Source organism: Kogia breviceps, chromosome 9 (assembly GCF_026419965.1).
Source record: "Kogia breviceps isolate mKogBre1 chromosome 9, mKogBre1 haplotype 1, whole genome shotgun sequence".
Taxonomy (NCBI): domain Eukaryota; kingdom Metazoa; phylum Chordata; class Mammalia; order Artiodactyla; family Physeteridae; genus Kogia; species Kogia breviceps.
Window position 1 is genome coordinate 24376426 of NC_081318.1, and position 25542 is coordinate 24401967.

General features: G+C 44.3%; 1 protein-coding gene across 1 annotated transcript in view; it reads right to left on the reverse strand.

The window, feature by feature from the left end:
• The window catches only part of SND1 (staphylococcal nuclease and tudor domain containing 1), a 424132-nt gene extending 399312 nt beyond the window's left edge, over positions 1-24820 (reverse strand). The window contains exon 1 of the mRNA XM_059074202.2: positions 24488-24820. Coding sequence (XP_058930185.1) covers positions 24488-24565 — 78 coding nt within the window. The 5' untranslated portion in view covers positions 24566-24820. The remainder of the gene's footprint in view (positions 1-24487) is intronic.
• Positions 24821-25542: the final 722 nt, after the last annotated feature.

The window sequence follows — 25542 nt, forward strand, 5'->3', positions numbered from 1 at the left end:
TCTAGGAAGATCCCACATGCCGCGGAGCAACTAAGCCCGTGTACCACAACTACTGAGCCTGCGCTCTAGAGCCTGCGAGCCACAGCTACTGAAGCCCGCGTGCATTGAGTCCGTGCTCTGCAACAAGAGAAGCCACCGCAATGAGAAGCCCCGCGCACCGCAACGAAGAGTAGCCCCCGCTTGCTGCAACTAGAGAAAGCCCACACACAGCAACAAAGACCCAACACAGCCAAAAATAAATAAATTAAATAAATAAATTTTTTAAAAAACCAAACCTACCCACACTATACTTAGGGCAAAAAAAAGTGATGGTATAGAAACCCATGTCAATAAAATCAGCATTCTTTTTCATGGCACCAAGAGCAAAAGTGATCTTGGCTTAAAAGTCGTATCTTCTTAGCTGAGAGCATCTTGTTAGCTCTACAAGGAGGACTAGCTTAACAGGTATACCTGCCTGATAAGCTGACAAGAATATCTTAGCCATATCTGTCAATACAAAGATCCAATATAAAGAATAAGGACAGTCACCTGATGAACACCAAAATGTTATGAAACAGAAGCCCAAAATAAACTCATAAATTTACGGTCAACCGATTTTCAAAAAGGGTGCCAAGATAATTGGGAAAGAACCTTTCAACAAAAACATGCTGGGAAAACTGGATATCCGGACGTGCAAAAGAATGAAGCTGGATCTCTACTTCACACCATATACAACAGTTAACTCAAAGGATCAGAGACCTAAATATAAGAGCCAAAAAGAGTAGAAACAATCCAAATGTCCATCAAGCGGCAAACAGATAAGAAAAATGTAGTATAACCATAAAATGGAATATTATTCAGAAATAAAAAGAAATGAAGTACTGATTGATACTACAACATGGATGAATCTTGAAAACATTATGCTAAGTGAAAGAAGCCAGACACAAAGCCACGTATTGAAATGATTCCATTTATATGAAATGTCCAGAACAGGCAAATCCATAGAGACAGAAAGTAGATCTGTGGTTCTCAAGGGCTGGAGGGAGAGAACAGGGAGTGACTGCTAATTAGTCCCGGGTTTCTTTTGCTTTTAAGTAACAATGAAAACTGTTCTAGAATTAGACAGTGGTAACGGTTGTGTGAGTGATTTTATGGTATGTGAATTTATTTAAATTTAAAAAATTAAGATCCAATATGGAAGTACAAAAATATGACATAAAATGTCTGTTTCCATAGGGGTATTTCCATATCTTGTAGGAAGATTAGACCCTTAGCTGAACAACACTAACAAAAGTTTTTTAAAAAGCAGCTGACTCAGACCCAGAAGTCAGGCATGGGGATTCACAACAGAATGAAGGGCTACTACTGTAAAATTTCAAGTCCTCGAGAAATAACAAGATAGAAGGCACGGGAAAGAAGCAGAACTTCAGTGAAATCTACAAAGCCCTAAAAAGGAGAAAGATAGCCAAAAACAATACAAGCTTTTTCTGAGAAACAACACAGCAAGCAGAATGAACTCCTTTTCCTCTGTGGCACAGAAAGGAGAACCAAGAAAATCATTAACAGTCCAAGAACCAAGAACAGTCCATAATGCCATCCAGAAGTCTGCAAAGGCCCCAACCCAAAGGCTGCATGTTCAGAGGACAAAGAAGCAGGCCAGTGACTCTTCTCTGGACAAGGTGTTTTCTCCACCTAAAAATACCATCAGGGGACGGGGAAGAACTGTTGTGCACCTTAATGAAGCAAAAAACTCTAAAGAAATGTAATTAAAGCACAAGTGGAAGTTAACAAACAAAAAAAATGAGATCGGAGAAAATCTTAGTATATCAGAAAAAAAGCTTCCTGGCAGCCAGAGCTGTTGCCTCCACAGGAAGAATCATCTCTTGAAAATTAAAATGTCATTTAGACAAAGAGCAAAGCAATCCCAGAAGAGCCTAAGCTGTGTGGTCTGGGAGGTCTTTCCCAGCATATGCGCCAACATGACCGGCTTTTTCTTTCTTTTTCTGGCGAGAGCAAGAGGCAAACCTAAATGAAAGGGCCCCAGCATTCAAGCACAATGACCTGGAAGCCCATGGCCTCGTGGCAGGCCATTTCACCCGCGCCGGGCGCACCAGCTCTTTCAGGAGAGACAATCCAGGGCCAGCTGTACCATGAATCAGGCCTCAGTTTGGAAAGAAGCAAGTTCAAATCTCAAGGGGACTCTAACGATCACCTGCAGAGACAGGGCAGCTAACCGAGAGCATCTAATCAAGGCCCTTTTATTTTACAGATGAAGAATCTGCAAATGAGAAAGGCTAAAGTGACTTTTGCTTAAAATAAAATTTATGGCAGAGCAAGTACTAGACCTGAAGTCCCCAAACCTGATGTTCTACTATGCCACAGGAAGAAACAAGCATTTGGGGAGCTGCTATCTGTTAAAACGGTAGGTGAGGTTACCTACTGATTAAATCTTTTCCTCAGTTAAAAATCTCCATTTCCCTGTGCCAGCAGAGCAGGTGTCAGAGACTAAATCGCTAAGCCAGCAAAGCTTCCATGAGCTGGCTCCCCAAACCAATCAACACTTATTAAACACTACCATACGCAGGGAGAGCAGACTTGCAGTCCCAATTTTACCAAAGAACACCCAAAAAGGAGACACAAAGGAAGAAAACTTCAGAATGATAAAAAGCAGGACTGGCAAACTACAGCCCAGTGGCCAAATCCGCCCTACCACCTGTTTCTGTACAACCCATGAGCTAAAAATGGTTTTTACATTTTTAAGTGGTTTAAAAAAAAAAGGGTATTATGTAACACATGGAAAGAGTATGAAATTCAAGTTTCAGCTTCCCTAAATAAAGTTTTATTGGAACATGGCCAAGCTCATTCACTTATGTAAGAGTCTATATGGTTGCTTTCACACTGAAACAGCAGAGTAGTTGCTACAGAGCCCACATGGCTCTCAAAGGCTAAAGTATTTACTACCTGGCCCTTCAAAGAGTCAGTTTGCCAGCCTCTGATATAAAACATTATGACAGGGAATGAGACGAAAACTAGTTTTATGGCAGGTTAAACAGTATGTGCACAGCAAAAATAAATTCTGGACGACCACTTCAAGTTACACAGACTGCTCATCTTTATAATCAGGGAAGGGGCAGTGGTAAGTGGCAATAAGAATTTAGTTTCAGAATCAAATCCATGTCAGTGGTGATTTTTGAAAGTTCATTGGCTCTATTAGCCTCAATTTCCTCATTTATAAAATAAATATATCAGAATATCCATGAGAGGTGTGATGAAACCTAAACAAGGGAATAAGGCCCTTGGCACAGAGGGTGGCCAAAAGACCCAATAAATAATAGCCAATATTGTTTTTGTAAGAAATGGCTTGGGAGTTCCCTGGTGGTCTAGTGGTCAGAATTCGGCGCTTTCACGGCCGTGACCCAGGTTCAATCCCCGGTCGGGGAACTGAGATCCCGCAAGCCGCTTGGTATGGCCAAAATTTAAAATAAAAAAAAAAAGGCTCAAAGTGTGGTCTGAAGTAAAAACTGGAAGTATATGTACCACAGAAAAAGAAACATTTCCTCCTGGGGTTTACAAGTAAATATCAAATTCTCCCACCACTGAATTCAACCAGAAAGAATTAGAGAAATAATCCATGATCTCACTTCCCTGCTTTATCACATAAGATACCCACTCTCTAGGAGAGTGGACTTAAGTGATTTCCGAACCTCTGTCCTCAGAAATCATGGTAAATAAGTATCGTATCTTAAGTCTATTCTTAACTTCAAACTTGACAAAGTGTCTTGACAATCACAGCCTCAGATGACCATGAATCTGAAATCAGATAGTATTAAGTTTGAACACAAACTCCAGTGACAAGCATTCCGAACATTGTGATGACATTCCCTCATCTATAAGTGAGGACAATACCACTGCCATCTTCTCTGGACGTTATGATTATTAAGCGAGATGCCTCACAGTACCTGACACCTAGTAGGTACTCAAGAAATGTTAAGGGCACACTGGTCTCTCTTCTCTTCCCTCCCTACTGTCCACTCCTCTCCATCCTCACAACAAACTGTGGCACAGTTAGATGACGGCCACCAGGACTAGAACACAGGTTTTCCCCGTGCACTTTCTAATAAACCCCAAATATTAAACATCTGATATGAGAACTATGAATCAAAACAGTCGTGACTTAACATAAAGAACACAAGGCTGTAACTTGCACAAATAAAGCCTAACCAGAAAGGAACTAACTCAGTCTCCTAGAAGCCAGCACCCCAGTGATGATCCTCTGCAGAGCCAAGTCCTCACCACCCCAAGGCTCAGCTCCACTGTGGTCAAGGAACCAGAGTTGCTCAGAAATGCGAACTCAGCAGGAACTATATGGCAGGCAAACACAAAGTGTCATTCCAGAAAAATCCATTCCAGTCGTCAAAAGAGTTTATCAGAGTAAACGTCACGTGTGAAAATTACCAAAGGGAGAAGAACCAAAAATTGACTCCAGAACATAAGAGTGATCATCTGATCACTCCGGGACTTGACCCCTCGACCAAACGTTTAGCATCAAGTACTCAGACTATTAAAGCTGAAGGAAAATTACTGCAGTGATCAGGGCTTTGGGGTGGTGATTTTGCTGTTTAAAATGGCCCACAGGCATAGTCATGAAGTTTTCTTAAGCACAAAGAAAGCTGTTGTGATGTGCCCTACAGAGAAAGTATTAGATAATAATTTTCGTTCAGGCACAAGTTATAGTGCTGTTGCTCATATGTTCAATGTTAATGAATCAAGACTACATATCAAGTAAGAGGTCTTTTTTTTTTTTTTTTTTTGGCTGTGTTGGGTCTTCATTGCTGCGCGAGGGCTTTCTCTAGTTGTGGCGAGTGGGGGCTACTCTTCGTTGTGGTGCGCGGGCTTCTCATTGCGGTGGCTTCTCTTGTTTCGGAGCACGGCCTCTAGGCGCGCGGGCTTCAGTAGTTGTGGCTTGCAAGCTCTAGAGCGCAGGCTCAGTAGTTGTGGCACATGGGCTTAGTTGCTCCGTGGCATGTGGGATCTTCCCGGACCAGGGCTCAAACCCGTGTTTCCTGCACTGGCAGGGGGATTCTTAACCACTGAACCACCAGGGAAGCCCCAAGTAAGAGGTCTTTAAACAAAAGCACACAGAACAAGGTCATATATCTATTACTTGATGAAAATGTGGTGACCAGAGGCTCATAGGAACTAACTCAGTATTTCTCACAGGAGCGATCGTTCAAAATTCACGAATTCAGTGCTTGTGACTTGACAGAACATAACTACCACGAATAATGACTATATGTTATAAATACAAAGAAGATGATATGGCCACCTCTGGGGGGAGAGTCACAGGAGTTACTTGCACTATTCTTGCAACTTTTCTGTACGTTTGAGATTATTTTTAAATAAAATTTAAAAACCTTTTGAAAAAGGTGCAAAACATACTACCAGCTGCTTTAGAGCCTCAAAGACAAAACAAATACCTAGAACAAGATCTCCTTGGTGATTCTGAAAATCTGTCTTGCTCCCCTCCCGAACCCCCTTCGCACACACAACTACAAGAATGAATGTCAAACTGAAACCAAGCAGTATCCTGTAGGGCCCTCCCGGGTACAAAAGCCCCTCCGTGTCCCCCATTTCTTGTTTGTAGAAGGCTTTAGTCTCCTAGGCCTTCCAGAGTTCCAAACAGCAGGCGCCAGCCGGAATGCGGAAACAAAAAGCAGTTAAACAAGAGAAGTAATGACAATAGTTCAGTGGTAAAACAGAGTTCTAGTTCCTCCTCAAGGGATACACACAATCTGACACGTATCTCTGAGTTGTTCTGCAGAAACTAAGACCCCCCCACCTGGGTAGAGGACAGTGACTACACACTGTATACCCCACGCTGGCTGGCTGGCTGGCAGGCACCAGACCATTGATAATTAAGATTCACATCACCCTGTTACCTCACCATCAACCAATCAGAAGAAGAAAGTCATACACCCTGCAGCCCTCTCCCCAAATGTTGCCTTTAAAAATCATTCCCTGAGGGAGGGATAAATTGGAAGATTAGGATTGACATATACACACTACTATATATAAAATAGATAACTAATAAGGACCACAGGGAACTCTACTCAATACTCTGCAATGGCCTACATGGGAAAAGAATCTAAAAACGAGTAGATGTATGTGTATGTATAACTGATTCACTTCGCTCTACACCTGAAACTAACACAACACTGTAAATCAACTATACTCCAATAAAAATTTAAAAAAAGAAAATCATCCCCTGAAAGCCATCAAGGAGTTCAGGTTTCTGAACACGAGCCACCTTGCTTGGCAGGCAGCAAATAAACATACTTCACCACAACCTGGTGTCAGTAAATTTGGCTTTGCTGTGCAGCAAAGCAGACCCAAGTTCAGTTCAGTGACAAAACCGAAGGACCATATCATCCCATATGATCCGTTCATCACTTCATGTTCTTCTTCCAAAAGAGATAATATGCTAGACGCATTCAAATCACAGAATTCCAACCTCTGAGCACACAGTTCAAAAAAGCTATCGCTGGGGACTTCCCTGACGGTCCAGTGGTTAAGACTTCGCCTTCCAATGCAGGGGGTGCAGGTTAGATCCCTGGTCAAGGAGCTGAGATCCCACATGCCACACGGCCAAAAAACCAAAGCATAAAACATAAACAATATTGTAACAAATTCAATAAAGACTTTAAAAATGGTCTGCATCAAAAAAAAAAAAAAAAAAAGAAAAGAAAAGGCTATCACTCCCAAAAAGGATCTTGAATTTTAGGGAGATGTCCTCTTCCTTCCAGTTCTAGTTATCTGGTGGGGATTTTAAAAACCTACATGTGTGATCTAATTAGATTTTATATTCAGAAAAGCCAAAAACCCCTTAATGTCTCAAAAGTTTTGAGAAACAATGGATGAAAGTTCAGAGTCCTCTATTGAGAACATTCCCTAAGAGGCCAGAGCACCATCCATATTTTTGGTTTAAATCCTGTAATCTTTTTGTTTTTGTTTTTGTTTTTTGCGGTATGCAGGCCTCTCACTGTGTGGCCTCTCCTGTTGCGGAGCACGGGCTCAGCGGCCATGGTTCACGGGTCCAGCCGCTCCATGGCATGTGGAATCTTCCCGGACCAGAGCAAAAACCCGTATCCCCTGCATCGGCAGGCGGACTCTCAACCACTGCACCACCAGGGAAGCCCATGGCCTTCTTTATTAACAAAGAAGAATCTGATTATCAAAAACAATGCCTGGGTCCCCCACTCTAGTCTAGAAACAAAGGGAAAGGTGTTTTGGTAAATGCCAAGAGAAATCTATTAATTTGCAAGACACTGAATCCCGAGTTTAGATTTTATTTTCTTTTATCCTTACCAAATCCTGATTTCCTCTTCCGCAAGAATAAGAGTCTCTACAGCTAATCAACTATACTTTGAATACACTGAAAAGTTAAATCACTGCAGCCACCATGGCTACAGATGGAGGGAGGCACAGCCGGGAGCTGGGGGGTGGGGGGCATTGACCCATCATCTTTCAACTGAAACAAAGAAAGGGGAGAAGGAGGATGCACAGAAAGCCTCTGAAGGCGATTAAGACCAGCAGTCACCTGAGAGCTTGTCGGAAGTACAGACGCAGACCCCACCTGGACCTCCTGATTCAGAATCTGCATTTTAATAAGATCCTCAGGTATGCACAACAAGGTTAATCTGCCCCCCCCCACACACACACTTTATTCCCCACGGTGCCTGGGGAATCTGCCTGGCTCAAACATGTCCTCCAGCAAATTCAGCTTAAACTTTTTACTCAAAGAGGCCTTCTCAATCCCCAGACTAGGTCAGCTATATGCCATATATGCTCTGAGCCTCTGTATTTCTCTCCCATAGAATTCATCACAACATTACATAGCAAAATGAATTGTTTAGTATCAGTTTTCCACTCCATGGTGCAAGCTCTCTCCGGGCAAGGACTACATCTATCTTATTCACCATGGTAGCCCCAGAGCCCAGAACAAGACCAGAGACAAAGTAAGCATTCAGTAAGTGTTTTTTCTGAATAAATGAATGGTCCTAGTATGTATCAAGCACAAGTATCAAGTGCTAGACTTTGGAAAGAAGGGACAAAAACAATTAAAACACAGTCCTTGTCCTTAAGCAGCTCATAGCTTAGTGGATTTTTGTTGAAGCTAACGAGAGAGCCAAGCTCTTAAGAGTATGCGCTGCATTCACAGCTGCTTTTCCGCCAAATGACAACAGGTAACCCAAAGGTTCTCTAAGGCCTTACAGGGAACCCCTCCGTAGCATGACCTACAGGCAAGCGTGTCCTCACCTAACCCTCCCCTCAAAGATTGTCCCCTCCCAGAGTTCAGTACTTTGTCCAGCCCTCTCTCTCTGTCCTCTCTAAGGCAACTCCAACAGTTTTCAGCATCCTTTTATTCTCCCCTAAGAAGTTCGTGTTTCCTCTGGGAACATTTTCTTCAACCCGCTTTCTTCATCAGCCCTCTTATTATGAAATCTCAAATTTCCTTGTTACATCCTTTAAGAATGTTTTACCTAACTCATTTCCAACCACTCGATTATCCCCTGCGAGCTATCAATTCTATCGTCAACAGAAACCATTCAAATCTGTGTCCCAGACCTCACTGGAGAAATCTCCCAATTAACTATTCGATACTCAATTGTCCTCCCACTTTCCTCAGTCATTTCCTATATCCCCCAAAGAGATGCTCTGTCTGAACAAATGGTGTCATCTCTTCTAGGATTATATTTTCGATGATTCTTATATTTATTCTTGTTTAATAGACAAGAATCTCTTGAGAGCTTTACATCCCCAAGCCAAATACCACGGTAACAAAAATGCCTAAACTGATAGTGATGAGAGTAACACTTTTTCATTTTATCTCCAGGGAAGAAGCTCACAGAGAAATATCAGTGGAGGCAAAGAACACACTGACAAGGAGGGAAGTGCTCAGTGGACAAGAACAAGCTGAAGCTACTATGAAGGCAGCTCACAACCCCGTCCAAGGGGCTCAGAACCCACCCCGCCTTCCCAACCAGACCCCAGTTAGAATATAATACAGCCACTAAAAACACCGAATTCTAGACACTAAGACTTTGATGTAAAGATCCATTCTAAGCACTGTTTGTACACCAAGTATTACAGTTATGTTCATGTGCCTGTCATGAATGGGATTAAAAATTCCAAGGGCATGCCTTCTGAATATTTCCCACATCCCACCCTGTAATACTGTTTACCAAACAATGACAAACTGGAACCCTAGCCCAAAGATTTGGTTTGTGGACTGTGAGAAATTTTAAGGCACTTTAAAAAGTCACCAATTGTTTTCTTAAATGCTTCAAAGTACACACTTCTAGGGTGTCTGGTCTTAGCCTATTTTGTGGGTTTCAAATCACCAGTGCCTTTTTTGGTTCAGATACACTTTGCATATCTGCCCACTCCACGTTTCTGAACTGCTAAAAAAAATGTGAGAGGAAGGTTAAGGTCTTATTTCTCTTGAATTGATGCTCTGGCACTGCAGGTATCGGAGGCAACTCCCCAAAGACAGGTCTTCTGTTAAGGAAGCTCAAGAAAAAATGTGATCTGAGGCCTACGATTTTTCCTCCCCCCTTCAGGGGCAAACGGAGATGAAGTTGCCAAGCAAGTTGCCAAGGCAGGGTGGAGAGGCCTAGGTTGCATTCCAGGGGCTACTCAGTTAAAGGTGTCTGTACGCCCAGTCCTCCCCACCCTTTAACTCTCATTCCTCCTCCCCAACTCCAATGCTCAGAGGAAGGACAGAAGTGTAACCACAAAACCTGATCCAGAAAGGGGGAAAGCACAGCTACTGTTTTCCCAGCCTCAATGGCCACAGCTGCTGTCATCTTATTTCTCCTCCTTAGAGCACTGCCATCACTGCATCCCTGAACAAAAGGTACACTAGGCAAATTGGCAAATCGTAATCCCATGATTAAAAAGGGGGTAGGAGGCCTGCACCAGACAGATACAGCTAAGTAAAGTATATCAGACTCTTGCAACATTCTAGAGGAATGAAGTTTATTGCATTTACTGTTCCTTGGGTTTGCTTCTGTAAAGCCATGCACATTTTTTCTTAGAACTAATTTATAGCAAACGGATGCTGGATTACTGAGCATAATACTCAATATTGTTCAGAATGAATCATCTCTCAAGAATATCTAATATATTTATTTTGGTTTATATGTAGAACTGACTGTAGAACTTGGGAAAGTCAAGCAACTTCTGTGCTATCCATGAAAAGCATTAATGTTCCCATTTTATTGTCCAAACTTCTTTGGAAACTTTTCCCATTTGAAACGTTGATAGTCAATTTTAGATGTCAAAATAAAGAAGTACAAACCACAAATCTACCATAAACCTTTCAGAGTCCTTTATTGCTAAATTAATGTACCATCCCCCAAGATTCTCCTTTCTATTAAAATCCTTCAGAGAGTGTGATGAACACCATTATCACCTAAACACAGCTGAAGATTACAAGTGGTCATTCCTTCCCCACTATATGCTGGTGTGCCCAGCCCACCCCCATCCTTAACCATAATGCACAGATTTGCACACCTCTTCAAGAAGTTAAACTAAAGCTATCTGGCCACGATCTGGGATTTGCTTACAAGTACTGCCCAGAAGAGACTGCTCCTCCATTTTTATTTAAAAATGCCAATAATATTCTACTTACCCCATACTATCACTAAAGCCCAGCTCTTTGATTCCCCTCACCGTTTTTTTTTTCTTTTGTTTTTTTTTTTTTCTTTCAAAATAAATGAAAGTTTTTAACACATAAAGCATAGAAATTTCACAAGAAAGTTTATGGACAGCTCAGACTCCTGGGGCATCTTTTATGTTTAGCCTTGTGCCATCAACCCCTTTCAAAACCCGATCTTCCCCGTTCCTCAGAAAATCTTGAGTCCCAAGTTTATTATTCTCTCTACACTGACTTTCAGCTTCATCCTGTTGAAAAATCAGGGAAACACATTTCCTTTTGACGCGAGAGTAGGAGAGGTACTTTCGTTCAGAGCACCAATCCGGGGACGCTGAAGAATTCAATGGAAGCCCAGCGGTCTGGCTGGCAGCCCCGCACAGACTGGCTCTGTGACGTGCTGGCATGAGATGACTAACACCGGGGCAGGGCAGGCTGAACCGGGAGCCGGGCCTGGGCTCCAGAGAGCCTGCGGGAGGTCTCAGGAGAGTCTAAAGCTCTCACAAGAGAGGAGTTTAACAAGATAACTCGGCTTTTAAGTAACAGAGGCAGCCCCCTGGCCTCTGGGCTGCAAAAGGGCTCACCTGCCAGGAGTAATAACACAAGCAATTACTGCACACACAATAATAAAGCTCAGCGGGATTCCCAGGTACTCGGATGGAGTCTCTCTCTCCTCCTTACTTACACAAAGGGGGAAGGAATGGGAGGAAGAAGTGCCCCACTTTCCATGAAGACCAGGGACAGTCCTATTAGGTAAACAGCTAAATTACACCTGACAGAGTAAGTCACTGTTTTGGGTGGTTGCCAAAAATAAAAATGCCCCTGGTATTAAAGGTTATATATAAAACAATGCATCTTCCCTCTGCTGGAACAGAATTCATAAAGTTTAAAAGTTCACTAACATCACATTCCAGAGACTGGAAACACAGACTTAAATGTCTCGCTTCTCATTCCTTTCTCTACCACAAACTTCCAGCAGGCCTTCCTCACTTTAGGCAAGTTTCCTTCAACTTGCACATCGACAGCAGATTGCTCACAGCTGCTTTCACGAACATCTGAATATTCCCACCTGGACCTACCCATTTCTGCTGCCTTTTATCTCATCCGTTTTATTCCTCTGCCTCTGTCAAGACCTGTCACTTTCACCGTCTCCCCAGAAGAGATGTTTAAAACGGAGAAACTGATCTGAAAATATCACATCTGATTTTTCCAACCCATCCATTCTCCAAGAAAACCTTCAGTATTTAACTTCACGAGGTCCCCCTTCCACAGTAAAACAAGGTTACCTGCCTCTATTTAACAGCATTTTAATGAGAGGGACACCTAAAATCTCATCAGCCCAAAGCTTTACCCAGAATCAGGTGCACAGCCTGGTCTCAAGCCTGGGCTGCCTATGCTCCATGAAAGCCTGGAGATCCTCCACCCCGCCCCAGGCCATCCTAGCAGCTACTTAAAAAACCATCTACCTTCTGTTTATTTTGGCCTCTGTTGAACTATGCCAGCCCACACTTTCTCCCAGACTTGACTCTTCTTACTAAACCCACTAAACATACATTTTATCACTCAAATCAGAACACTTTGAGAGTGAAAATGAGGGCGTTACTGATAACTGTGCCAAGACAAAAGCCCTGGGCACACTGGGATGTAAGCTGCCCTGTCCTTACAAAGGTGGGAGGCCAGGTAAGGGCCTTGCAAATAACCAATATATGCTGGTCCTACACATTGTTCCTTTCTGCCAATCTCCCAAAGAGGACCAGAAAATGCCCAAACAAACTAGTCCACCTCCGGGCAAAGAAAACAGAAAATGTTTTATGTGGTAGTGGAAAATTTTTTCAAAATATATCAACTTCAAGTTTTGATCCTTTGGGGGTGGAGACGAAATGCAGCCCAGTCCTAAGGCACCAGAGGCTAGAGGGTTCCTGGGAGGATGGGGCAGGAGTCAAAGGAAACCAAAACTCTGCCCGTATTTTTGCCTGATTAGCCTCACCTGCGCTGCTGAACCACAGCTAGTATTCACACATACAACTGCCCTTTTCCACGTGTTACCGAAATTTGTTTAATCTTTCCTAACAATTAAATGAATACCTCCAAAGCTCAGAAGGTTACACATTTGCCAGGGTACAGTTTCTGCTAAGCCAGGGCTTCCCAGACTTTTAAAGATTCCAGACCAGTAGAGTTTCCCCCACTTCCAAAAATTAAGGACTGACATGTTATACAATTTTTATTTGTACTGAGGACATGAAAGAAAACAAAGGCCATCACATTATTTATAAAGTAAAGGACATTTTAGCCAAAAAAAATAATAATAGTAAGAATATAATCTCAAAATTAAAGCCAGTCCTTCAAATTGAACCACCTTAACAACACAAAACTTGCCAGGCGCCTTTCTTCCTCTCATTTTGCCTCAGCTGGTTCCAATTCCAGTCCCATCTGAACTGGGGACAGATCCGGAAGGTGCTGGACTACTAACACCAGCCCATGGTCAGAATACCGCTTTCTCTCACTCATTTTATCAGCAACAACCCCATGAGGTGAGCACTGTTATTATGCTCATTTAAAAGCAAGGCTGGGGGCTTCCCTGGTGGCGCAGTGGTTGAGAATCCGCCTGCCGATGCAGGAGACACGGGTTCGTGCCCTGGTCTGGGAAGATCCCACATGCCGCGGAGCGGCTGGGCCCGTGAGCCATGGCCGCTGAGCCTGCGCGTCCGGAGCCTGTGCTCCGCAACGGGAGAGGCCACAACAGTGAGAGGCCCGCACACCGCAAAAAAAAAAATAAAAATAAAAGCAAAGCTGGAAGGTAAAGGGTAAAGTCACTTGCCCAAGGTATTGTGGCTAACAGCCAGTGAAGCTAATGACGTGGGCCACAGCCATCCCAGAAAATCAGTTCGGTTCTGCCTCAAGACACAACTTATGTGTCTGTTTCCCAAAGTGTGGGCTTGTTTAAAAAACAAACCAAGAAAAACTGGTTTAGGTGGTATAGGATCCCTATATGTATGTACCAGCATTTAATATTTATACGTAAATAAGAACTGTCTCCTGTCCCCTTTTCAATTCTCTTTCAATCCCTTCTATTAAACGAAGTTTCAGTTTGGCAGCAGGAAGCCTTTAGCACACCTCTACCACTTGTTACACACTTCCTTGAGAGCCCTCTGCAAAACGCTGTACCTAGCTAGAGTTTAGTAACACTCGCTGTTTAGTTTTCACTGTGGGGTTTTTCGAAAGGTCCTTTCTAGTAAGTAGTAAGCAGAAAGTAATACTGGTTTCCCATTTTCAATGGTGAAATCATTTCCTTTTAAAATAATATTTCAATTTTTAAAATAGCTGATTGCCCCAAAGATTTTCAAACTAAATAAAAGTAGAGGCAGTGTTCCAATATGCTAAAAATATGGGGGCACACACACACCAGAGGCCCCGGAAACTGGAGGTAAACCATCAGCAGGGTTGAGATGAGCTGAACCAAAGGCTGCAAACAAGCCTCCCCTAGTTCAGCCTCTCCGAACAACTCTAAAAATGGCCAGCTTTCTCCGTGCAGGATGTGTCAGGCTCACCACCACTACCACTCCACCTGCTAATCCAAGAAGAAAAATGAGGAAGAGCTGTGTACCAGACAGTAGGAAAGAAAAGTCAGGCCTCTCACAGGACCTTGCCTCTGACCTCCTCCTGTCATCCATAGGTAGGTAGCGGCACCCTTTCTTAGCCAGGGAGCTCTCCAGAACCCAGAGAGAGCAGATAAGGCTAAAGCTCTAAAAGCCTACTACTCTCCTTTAAGTTCAAGACCTCAAAACATCTGGGGGCCTTCAAGCAATTAAAAAGTAGTGATTTAATGATTCCCCAGGAGCTGAGCCCTGCCCTCCATTGAAAAGATAGTGGTTTTGAAGGATACTGACTGGGGAAATAGACTACCAACCGTGAAAGGATTAACGAGTGTAAGGAGAGGATAAACTGTATTTTGCACTAAATCTAATCTAAGATGATCCTGGTAGGATATAAAAAGGTGAAGTCTAAGTAAAGCGCTCCCTACAACTACTGAAAACATTAAGTGCACTTCTAGGACTCTATCTTAGGGAAATTCGGACACAAGAACATGAAGATGTATCAAAGAATGTTGATATATCAACAGGAAAAAAAGCGGATAAGCAGACACACCCAAACTATGGAATACTCCTCAAACATTAAAGAATAGGTAGAAGGACTCATTATGACCTCATTTGTTTGTTTGTTTGTTTAAAAAGGGAGGGTGTACATATCTGCATGAAAAAACTGTGAGAAGAACATTTACTTAAGGGAATGAGAATGAATGGTAGAAAACTCATAAGTAGGGCAGAGAGATTTTGGCATTTAACTTTACATACTTCTATACTGTTTGAAGTCTTAGGAACAAGCACGAAGTCAAAAATTTAAATACCAATAATTATGAAATTACTAACACTGGATGATGGCATTCACCTAAGCATATGGAAGTACTTCAGGGATGAACTAGAGAACTGCTGGTCAAAAGAAGGAAAGGCCACCAAGGAACTGCAAATGTGACCCTTAAACATAAGGACCTCAAAGACCTGAGAATTACAAGGAAGTTTTATCTACATATTAGTCAAGCTAGTGGAATACAAAGTAAAGACTGGGCTTCCCTGCTGGCGCAGTGGTTAAGAATCCGCCTACCAATGCAGGGGACACGGGTTCGAGCTCTGGTCCGACAAGATCCCACATGCCGCGGAGCAACTAAGCCCGTGTGCCACAACTACTGGGCCTGTGCTCTAGAGCCCGCGAGCCACAACTACTGAAGCCTCTGCACCTAGAGCCCGTGCTCCGCAACAAGGGGAGCCACCGCAATGCGAAGCCCGCACACCGTAACGACCAGCAGCCCCTGCTCACCGCAGCTAGAGAAAGCCCGCGCACAGCAACAAAGACCCAAAGCAGCCAAAATTAAATAAATAAATTTTTTTTAAAGTAAAGACTAAGACCACCAAAGAGGTCACTGTCATTTTGGGTTTTACTGGTGTTGTTCTTGTTAAGAACAGGGCTTATAAACAAAAAACAGGATGGATATAAATAGAGAAACCAAAAAGCCCGTATGTGTGGTTCTGCAGGATTCTAAGAGCAGAAAATGAGGAGCAGAGAATCTTCATGTTTGTTGATGACACGAAAGACTTCCATAGTAATAACGTGCCAAGTTATGGGTGCCAAATTATAGGAAGATCCGGGGAATCTATGCAAATAGAAGGAAAAGTGGCAAATGAGTGTTAAAATGAGCATATGGCCTAAATCAGTCATATAAAACAACTCCTCAGCTGTCAGTTATGACCTAGGAATAGGCTCTCGGAGTCACTGTAAATGGACCCCTGAGGACGTCAGCCTAATATTGAGCTGCAGATTAAAAGCAATGCAGAGTGTCCTGGGAGCCATCAAGACAAGTGCTAAAAAGAAAAAAAGAAGCTACTAACCCCTCTCGTATAAAATTCAGAGGCACTGGCCCCCAAAACATACACTTCTTTTGTCATTTATGTCCTGCCCCTTCAACTACATACAGCACAGGAGTTAAACAAGATCAGTGGGTCTCAAACGCCAGCCCCTGGATGAATCCGAAACGGACTCTTACTGAATCACTTAGGAGTGGCTTTTTTAAAATACGGATTCCCTCTGTCATACAGAGTGAAGTAAGTCAGAAGGATAAAAACAAATACCGTATGCTAACACATATATATGGAATCTAAAAAAAAAAATGTCATGAAGAGATTATTGGTAGGATGGGAATAAAACTCAGACCTACTAGAGCATGGACTTGAGGATATGGGGAGGGGGAAGGGTAAGCTGTGACGATGTGAGAGAGTGGCAGGGACATATACACACTACCAAATGTAAATTAGATAGCTAGTGGGAAGCTGCAGCATAGCACAGGGAGTTCACCTCTGTGCTTTGTGACCACCTAGAGGGGTGGGATAGGGAGGGTGACAAAAGAGGGAAGAGTTATGGGAACATATGTATATGTATAACTGATTCACTTTGTTGTAAAAGAGAAACTAACACACTATTGTAAAACAGTTATACTCAAATAAAGATGTTTAAAAAAAATAAAAATAAAAAATAAAATAAAATAAAATACGGATTCCCGGGAATTCCCCGCTCGTCAGGTAGTTAGGACTCCACACTTCCACTGCAGGGGACACAGGTTCGATCCCTGGTCAGGAAACTAAGATCTGCATGGCGTGTGGCGCAGCGGGGGAAAAAAAGAATAAAATACGGATTCCCAAGCCACACTTGCAGAGATTCTAGTCCAGTGCCTCAGAACGGCCTTCTAGGTGGTCCTGATGCAACGACCTGTTTAGAAAATCACTGGCCTCCTTCTCTCTCTCTAAATCTACTCCCAGAAAGGATGTAAGAAAGCTTACAATAAAAAATAAACTGAAGAAACCATGTGAGGAACTACCAAGAATAGATTAAGATGATTCCTATACTAGCACATGAAATGGAAGTGGGAAAGGTCTGCAAGACAACGAGAATGATCTCAAGGAAGAGGCTTTGGCCTCACAGTGGGAAAACCAGAGCTCAGAACCCAACCAAGCCCCATGCTCCCGCCAGACTCCCACAAACAAGAGCAGGACCAGAATAAACTCTCCATGAGCTACAGGTTCCCTGAGTGTCCTCCTCATCCCTACCCTTCGCAGGTCTAGACCTGCTGCCCCAGGACAATGGCTGGGTGTTCGGAAGCAGAGGTGAGACAGCATAGACAAAACCCACTGGTACCATGTTCCTCTGGGTCCCAAGCCGCCACTCCCACTGGTCTATTCCGACACCACCGCTGAAGCCAGGAATCTCCACGGCTCAATTCTACCCACCCTCCAGCCGCTCCAGTGTCTGATCACTTAGTCTGATTCAAATTCGAACTCTGGTCTTCCACACTAGAAAACCATAATTCAACTAATCTACCTTCTCAAAACAAAACAAAACAAAAAACAAGCAATGGGAACAGAAATATGTCTTCTGCAGGATAAGCAGCAATCCAAAGTGAAGACTACCAGAGGCATAAGATTTCTCAGCTTTGATTCATGCCTGAAAGACATGTAATATAGGGCTTCCTTCTTATACATTTGCAGCCTTTGGGGGCTATAAGGAGCTGAGAGACGATGAGTCTAACCACTTCATTTAAGAGAAAAGAAAAGAGCCTGAGAGGCAGACGACCTTACCCCACAGCACGCAGCTGCAGAACAGCAGCATCTGGCCTAGAACCTGTGTCCCCTTAATCCCAGGTCCATGATCTCTCTTCTCTTCCAGGTTGCTTCCCAGGGGCAATGTTAATGCATTGGATTTATTAACTTGAAGCACAGTTCCCCAAATCTCCTCAATTCCCCCTATTACACATGAGGTTGGTGTTACAAGACCATCCCGAGCAGGCTACTTCCCACATAAAGAGAACGCAAAGCACCTCAAACTGTGTTAAGGCATAAAGAGAGAGGAGATAGTGCCGTAAAGTCTCTGTCATAAGCACGTAAATGGAGAAAATGTGCCAAGCCCAGTTTATAGCAGAGACTGAACATCTCAAAAATGACACCTGAAAGTGTCATCTAAATTTTCATTAGGTTTATTTTCCCTGTAAGTTGCTTAACTTCCTAATTTTTAAAAAATGCCAACTGAAATCTCGGGTTTTTTTCCCAAACATTAGAGCTAAGTGAGAAAAACGTGACGTTAATTTATCATATTGAGTCTCACTGAAAGTAAGTGAATCCCCACAACACTCCATTTGCATCAAATGTTCACAACCTGTGATTCTGCATCAATTTCCGCTGTAAGAACAAAAAGCATACGTCAGTCTCCCAAGAGAGGAATTAGCAACAGAAACCGGGGCGGGGCGGTGGGGGGACCTGGGTGGGCATCCATCTCCAAACAAGAAATACGAGGAAAAGCTACCTAAGCCCAGAAAGAGTTGAATCCCTTTACTTCATTCCTTGTCCCTGATAAGGCAAAAAATTTCCTGCAATATTTAGCTATGCTCTCCCTTGAAAAAATGAAACAAAATAAATCCAAAGACCAGATTCCAAAGGATATCTACTGAACACCCTGCTAGAACCATACCTGTCAGCTGGACTGCTAGCCCATGCTGATAAGTAAGCTTTGCAACAGGCCTTAGAACCTTCTTACCGGGATTCAAAAACCTGGCCAATTTTCTCTTCTGAACTTACCAATGAAAACTAAAATGTTCACTTATTTCCCAAATTTCACTCCCCAAGTAAACTGGGGCATAGATGCGCCAAATCATTTGCCTCGTTATTACCAGCACTGAACACTACCCGGCCTCAGGAGTCCTCACTCCTGTTAATGAGCCACACTGCTCACGAGCTCTTCTCTCCTGACCATTAGTTTGAGCTCTGGAGCATGCTACTTTGCTTTTCACCATCACTGTTACCTAAAGCTTGCTAGGTTAAAAGTGTTGCCGGAGGCCAGAGCTACTACATTCCAGGCAGTAAAAAAATGATGTCAGGAGCATAAACACTGACAGGTTCTAGTTGCTATGTAACTCCTGCTAAGCCTGCTCTTGGCATTTATCTTCTTATCCAGGTCCCATCCACTGAAAGGTGGGTACCTTGGGAATACACAGGATTGGCTGATAGGAAGTCAGAAAACCTTAGTCTTGGGACTTCCCTGGTGGTCCAGCGGTTAAGACTCTGCACTCCCAATGCAGGGGGCATTGCAGGGTTCCATCCCTAGTCAGGGAACTAGATCCCGCATGCCACAACTAAAGATCCCACGTGCCACAACTAAGACCCAAATAAATAAATCAATCTTTAAAAAAAACCCACAAACCTTAGTCTTGGCCCTGTAAGAAACATGAATATGACCAAGAGCAAGTATTTTTTTAAATCAATCTCTCATCAGTTATATTTATTCAGTAGACTTAATGTCTGCTACTGATCTCACCGGGATACCAGAACAACCATCACCTCTGTTTCCTTTCCACCTTTTATCACCATAAAACACATATATTAATAGCTTAGGTTAAACCCATACCACTTACGTGAAACAATGAACTTGAAGAAACTGAAGAGCTACTATAAAAATTCTGAAAATAATCACCAATGGAGACCCTAGGACCTTTGCACTTGCTGTTCCCTCTCCCGGGAACTCTTCCCCTATGGCTGGTTGTTTGATGTCCATCAGATCTCAGCTGAGGGAAGCCTTTCCTATCTAAAGGAGCCACCCCTCCCTCCCTCCCAACCACTCTGTCCCATTCCCCTACCGGAAATGGTTATCTTACACTATCATCTTCTTGTTTACTTGTTGATTGTCTATCTCCTCCATGAACCTGTAAGGGCAGGAATCTGATTTACTTTTTTACCACTGTTTCTCTAATACCCAGACAGTGCTTGACACAGATGATCAATAAAATTTGTTCAAGAAAAGAAATATGATTGCCCATCATTCTATATCATTAGTTAGTACATGGCAGCAGCCACTGTTAGCATGACTAGAGTCAGATGGATGCTTCCTTTTCATACAGGAAAAACGACAGAAAGCCTTTAAGACACAGCAAAAACTTAGTGCTCCTTTACTTACAATTTTGATTGAAAGCTACCATGCTCACCTGCTGGGAAGTGGGTAATTTTAAGACTAGAGGGAAAAGCCTTCCATCCTATTCCACCCACTCCTTTGCAAATGGCCCTACTAAAATATTGTTACTCGGCTACCTTGTCCCTTTGAATAGTAGAATAAGAGTGTTTTAAGTAGCTTAGCAAAGGTGTTTATCTTTCACAGTCTGCATGAGCTAAGTGCACGTAGGAAGGAACAGATTAATAGACTACTACTCTATCCCCAATACACTCTGGAAAGACACATACTTCTTAGCTCAGAAACGTAGGAAACACTTAGCTATAATGATCTAAATTATAGGCAGCATTTCCTACAAGCTGTACACTGGAGAAATTTCCACTAAGCTACTCCCCAGGAAGCCTACATCCCGCTTCACAACAATCTGGCAGCACAATTCCTGTCGAAGGAGGAAACTGTGGCCATCTCCTCCTTTAGGTGTCCCAAGCCTTAGGCATCGAGTGAGAATCTTGGTTCTTAGCATAAAACCAAAGCCTGGCAGAGGGACCCTATTCCCCTTTTATTTTTAAAAAATTTTTTAATTTTTTTGCGGTACGCGGGCCTCTCACTGCTGTGGCCTCTCCCGTTGCAGAGCACAGGCTCCGGACACTCAGGCTCAGCAGCCATGGCTCACGGGCCCAGCCGCTCTGCGGCATGTGGGATCTTCCCGGACCGGGGCACAAACCCGCGTCCCCTGCATCGGCAGGCGGGCTCTCAACCACTGCGCCACCAGGGAAGCCCCCTTTTCCCCTTTGAAATGGGGCGGGGTGAAATGGAAATTGAGATTTGGCCTTCCACACCATAAGCAGGATAAGAGATGCTGCTTCCATGGCTGCTTCTGATAAGCACAGAAGATTCAAGAACTGCGGCGGCTTTATCCTGCTATGTGCTCCTGCTTGAAAAGACATGCAGACATAACATAGGAAGGTTAGAGTGAAGACTTTGAAAAGGGCTCTATCCCCAGGACAGAAGTAAATGGGGACAGCAATACCAGCAAAAATAGCCATCTCTAAGTAGCTGCTAAGTGGGGTGACTGAATTTTATACTCAGTAGCCCAAGACTTCTCCCAAGCTCTATTTAACATGTGCTGACGATATCCTGATGCAGCTAAAGAAAGTCTAGTAATTACTCAAGAAACCCAGAGATAGAATCCTCTAGGGTTTTGAGAAACTATCTGATTTGACAGAGACATTTACTTTCCCAGGTCCTATTTTGTCTGCCTACACAATTGCCAGTCTTATCCCAACTCAAAAAATATACAAATCCACCTTCGGTTTTTCCATCATTCTCACTGCCTTCTCAGTAACAGAAGGGCCCCACAACGTTTGTGTCAACTTGCTGCCGACTTCCTCCTTCAACACATTCCAGAACCAGCTCTGTCCCTTGGCTCCCACTCTCAATAGCAGACGCAGCCTCTACTGTCATTTAAAAAAACTGGGCAAATGCAAAATTTTTTTACAACTTCATTCTCAGTTCTTTCTTCTTCAACCTTAAAAGAAGGAATGCAGGACTTGCTAGGACAGCAAGGCAGAGACCAGAAGAACCTTGCACTTTCCATGGCCTTTCCATGGTTCTTTGGCCAAAAAGAGGAAGGGTGAGTACTCCTCTTCACTGCAGCAAACCTCAACCCTAGACCTTCAGACCTTCAGCTCAGCCTGAGTCCAGACAAATCTCAGCTTGAAAGGCCTGCCTCTGGTTAGTCAGTTTCTGCCCCTCAACCCAAAGGCAAGCAAAGCAGTGGCCACTATCTTCCTATTCATCAAACTATTTCCTCCTCACTTTCCTCTTTCACAGAGCCCCATTTTCCCTTGCAGTTCTTACGAAGCAGTTCCTGGTACCACTGGAAACGATTACTCTCCAGGAAAATACAACTTTGCTTAGCAGAAGAACTTCACACAGAGCAATTGGCCAGGGGTCGATTTTTCATTCCAGACAGGCTTCGAAGCCTGGCACAAATCTTCCTGTCGCTCTGCAGTTCACCCAGCTTCCCTCACCTAATCCCTGCCTGGAACTCACCCACCCACCCCTTGCAGCTTGGTCACAGAAAAACAGCAGTATAGGTGACTCTACCACTCAGTCTTCAAAGCCTCCGTCCAACCCTAACGTGTCTTCCACACCACACTCCTTTGCACGTGAGGACCATAAGCACCAAATAAAGTCACTTAACACAACAGCAGCTCCCGGACAAGACAGGAGTAACATCTAATCTTTCCTTCGCTCAAATACAGTCAGCTTCACTGTCCTGCAATTTTGCGGCCATGCATCACTGGCCCTGTCCTCTGCGAACAACACGCCCTGGAGTCAGAGGCACTGTACTATGATGTTCAAGAGCCTGTGCTTTAGCAGACAGGCCTGGGTTCAAGACCCAGCTCTGACTCTCATTACCAATTAAAAAGTACCTGTCCTGGGGTAAACGACTCTTTCTAAACCTCAGATTACATATCGGTAAAATGTAGCCAATGATCCTATCTACTTGTTAGGTATTATAAATGAGATAATACAAACAGAATACTCAGCTCAAGACATGAGCCTTAATAAACAAGTGATTGCTGATATTCAGTATCCTTGGGAGTAATCTGTGGGCAGACATCATCACCCCATAGAATCCAGATGCCCTGGAAACCTCCAGCATTTGTAGAAGCAAAAATATGTTCAGCCTCCTTCCACTCCCACCCCACAAGTAAGGGGGGCCTTTAAGAAAAATTCAAGCCTTAGCAAAGGAAAAAACTCAGAAAGATTCACTCAGTGCTGCCAATTCCACTACCAGACCGCCAAGCACTGCTCTGTTCCTATGGTGAAGGGAAAGATCAGTGCAAATGAAAAAGCTAATTTAAGAGGAGCCACTTCAGGATAATCCTTTCATAGGTCAAGTCAGTATTTCAAAGAGGTGAAAATATGTGGACCTTGGAAATTCCCTTCTCTTTCATTTTCTGATAAATTCTGACTCTCCGTTTATGTATAAATAAGCGGGGAAAGCAATATTGAAAATCCTAAGAATCTCAGCTGGAGACAGAATATTGCCTAAGAAATGAATACATAAGCATCAGTGGGAAAAAAAGAATCTTGAAATCTAATTCATACACACAAGCTGAAGAATACTTTAATCCTGTGAAAGACAATGAGCCAAGAAAACAGAATGTATTTTAAACTTTCTACAACTGTAAACCACTGCAGAGCTTTGGGACAAAACCTCATAAAGAATATTTCCTGATGGAAAAGTCAGAACTGCAGTCTGAAATGCAATCTGGAAGTCTGCGGTCATCACAACCAGAAATTCTAGTAACAACCAAGAAGTATCAGGTTCCAATATTAGGGAGTGTTGCGGAGAGGCCAATAGAGGGGACAATTGATAAAGAGAATTTATACTACAAAATTATCATGGAGCCGGGGGTAAATATTTTTAAATGAAACTTGCAGGGTTTAAATTCACCATTCAAAGATGTAGGAAGGGGATATATAATCAGGCAGAATCTACGGTGTTACAGCAGTGGACTGGGAATCAGAACACTTGGGCTCTGGTCCTGGCTCCAATCCAAACCACCAGGAGACCTTAGGCAAATCACTTGCCCTCTTCAAACTAGTCTCATCTGTAGTGAGGGAACAATAATGATTGCTAAGATTCCTACCGGCCTAACATCGTAAAAGTCAAAAAGAGGGGGAGCACAAATATGAGGAGCTCTCAGGACTACAGACTTAACACACGAGGTGGAGGGAAAAAGACGGAAAATGAGGGCCAGAGCGCGAGAAAACTTGGCGTAAGTAACTGAGCGTCGGTGAAAATATAAAAGCTTCAATTAGACCAAGTACTCCAAGAGTTCCATAGAAGAGCGGACGTCAGGATCCTGAAAAACTGCAAACTATTCAGCATATGCCAAAATGGACAGAGGACGGGTGGATGAGAGGACAGATACCAACAAATTATCCCCGTTAACCAATCACTAATCTATCTGTCCTGGTAAACAGCCAGGAGACTGAGTGCCGCGATCACGGAAATCATTGTGACCCCTAATGCCACGGTGTCCGGGAGGCAAGGCACCCAGGGGAGTCCGTGTCGGTTTGCGTCTAGGGAGGGGATTCCGAGAACGGGTGAAAAGTGAGGAAAGGGGCAGAGGAAAGAGGATCTGGGAGACCATGCAGACTGGCGGGAGGGGAAGAAGCCAGCGCCAGACTCCCGCACGGTGCTGGCCGTGGGATCGGTGTCCCGGTCCCCGCTCTCACCATCTTGACGATGCCCCGCTGCACGGTGGGGACCGCGGGTCCCCCGGAGGAGCCGCCGCTCTGCGCGGAGGAGGCCATGTGTAGCGATGGAAAACCAGCGAGTAAGACGGTGGGCCGGCTTGGAGGTGTCAGTGTGGGTGTCGGTGTTGGTGAGAGGCCGCCGCGGAGAGGAGCAGGCGGGCGACCGGCTGTGGGCGATGCACGGGACGGACGCGCCGGGCGCTCACAGCAGCAGCAGCAGGACTGCCAGCGAAAGAGACGCGATCGCCGCCGCCGCTACACGTTCTACTCGCCGCGCAAGCGTGCCAGAGCGCCACTGCACTCCGGCCAATTAGAGCCCAGAGCCCGCCGGACCCCAAGCCAATAGGCACCCTGCTCGCGGAACCCCGCCCCTTGCTCCCCAAACCGGTGGAGAGCTTCAGGAAGCGCTGAAAGAGCTGATTTGCGGTGATGGGCTAAGTATGGGGCGGGACTTCCGGGGCAGCGGTAGTAGGTAGTGTCGGGAGGTGTAGTGGAAAGGAAAGGACACGTCAGCATCTGGCCGCGGGGCGCGGTGGGCCATGGGAGCCCCAGGGGCGGGGTCAGCCTCGCCCTCCGGCTTGGCCCCGCCCATTATGCCCCGCCCCGCGGGCCCCTGGGGATCCCACGTGGAAGCCAGCTTTCCAAGAGGGCGCACCAGGGTTGGGGAGAGCGGACTGGGATCCCGAGCCAACGAGGCCGAATCCTAGAGGGATCTCAGTACTTGTGCACACCGACTTCCGACATTTTACCTCAGCTGAAAGTGTGGGAAGAACTTGGAAAAGTCTGAACGCCGTGAAACCTACCGATGTTGGCCTTGACTCAGAACGTGGCCGCGCGCCCTCCCTGTAGTCGGGAGTGTATCTCGCTCGCATTTGTGTCTTCGGTGACTAGCACTTATTAGGCGCTCGATTAATGTTTTTTGGTGGAAAGAATAAATCTCTCTTACGGGGTGATATGTCTTGTGCGCCAGTGAAGTTGCGGAGAACCTTGCTAACACTCTCTCCGTTGACGTAGGGTGAAGAGCCACGCCTCCT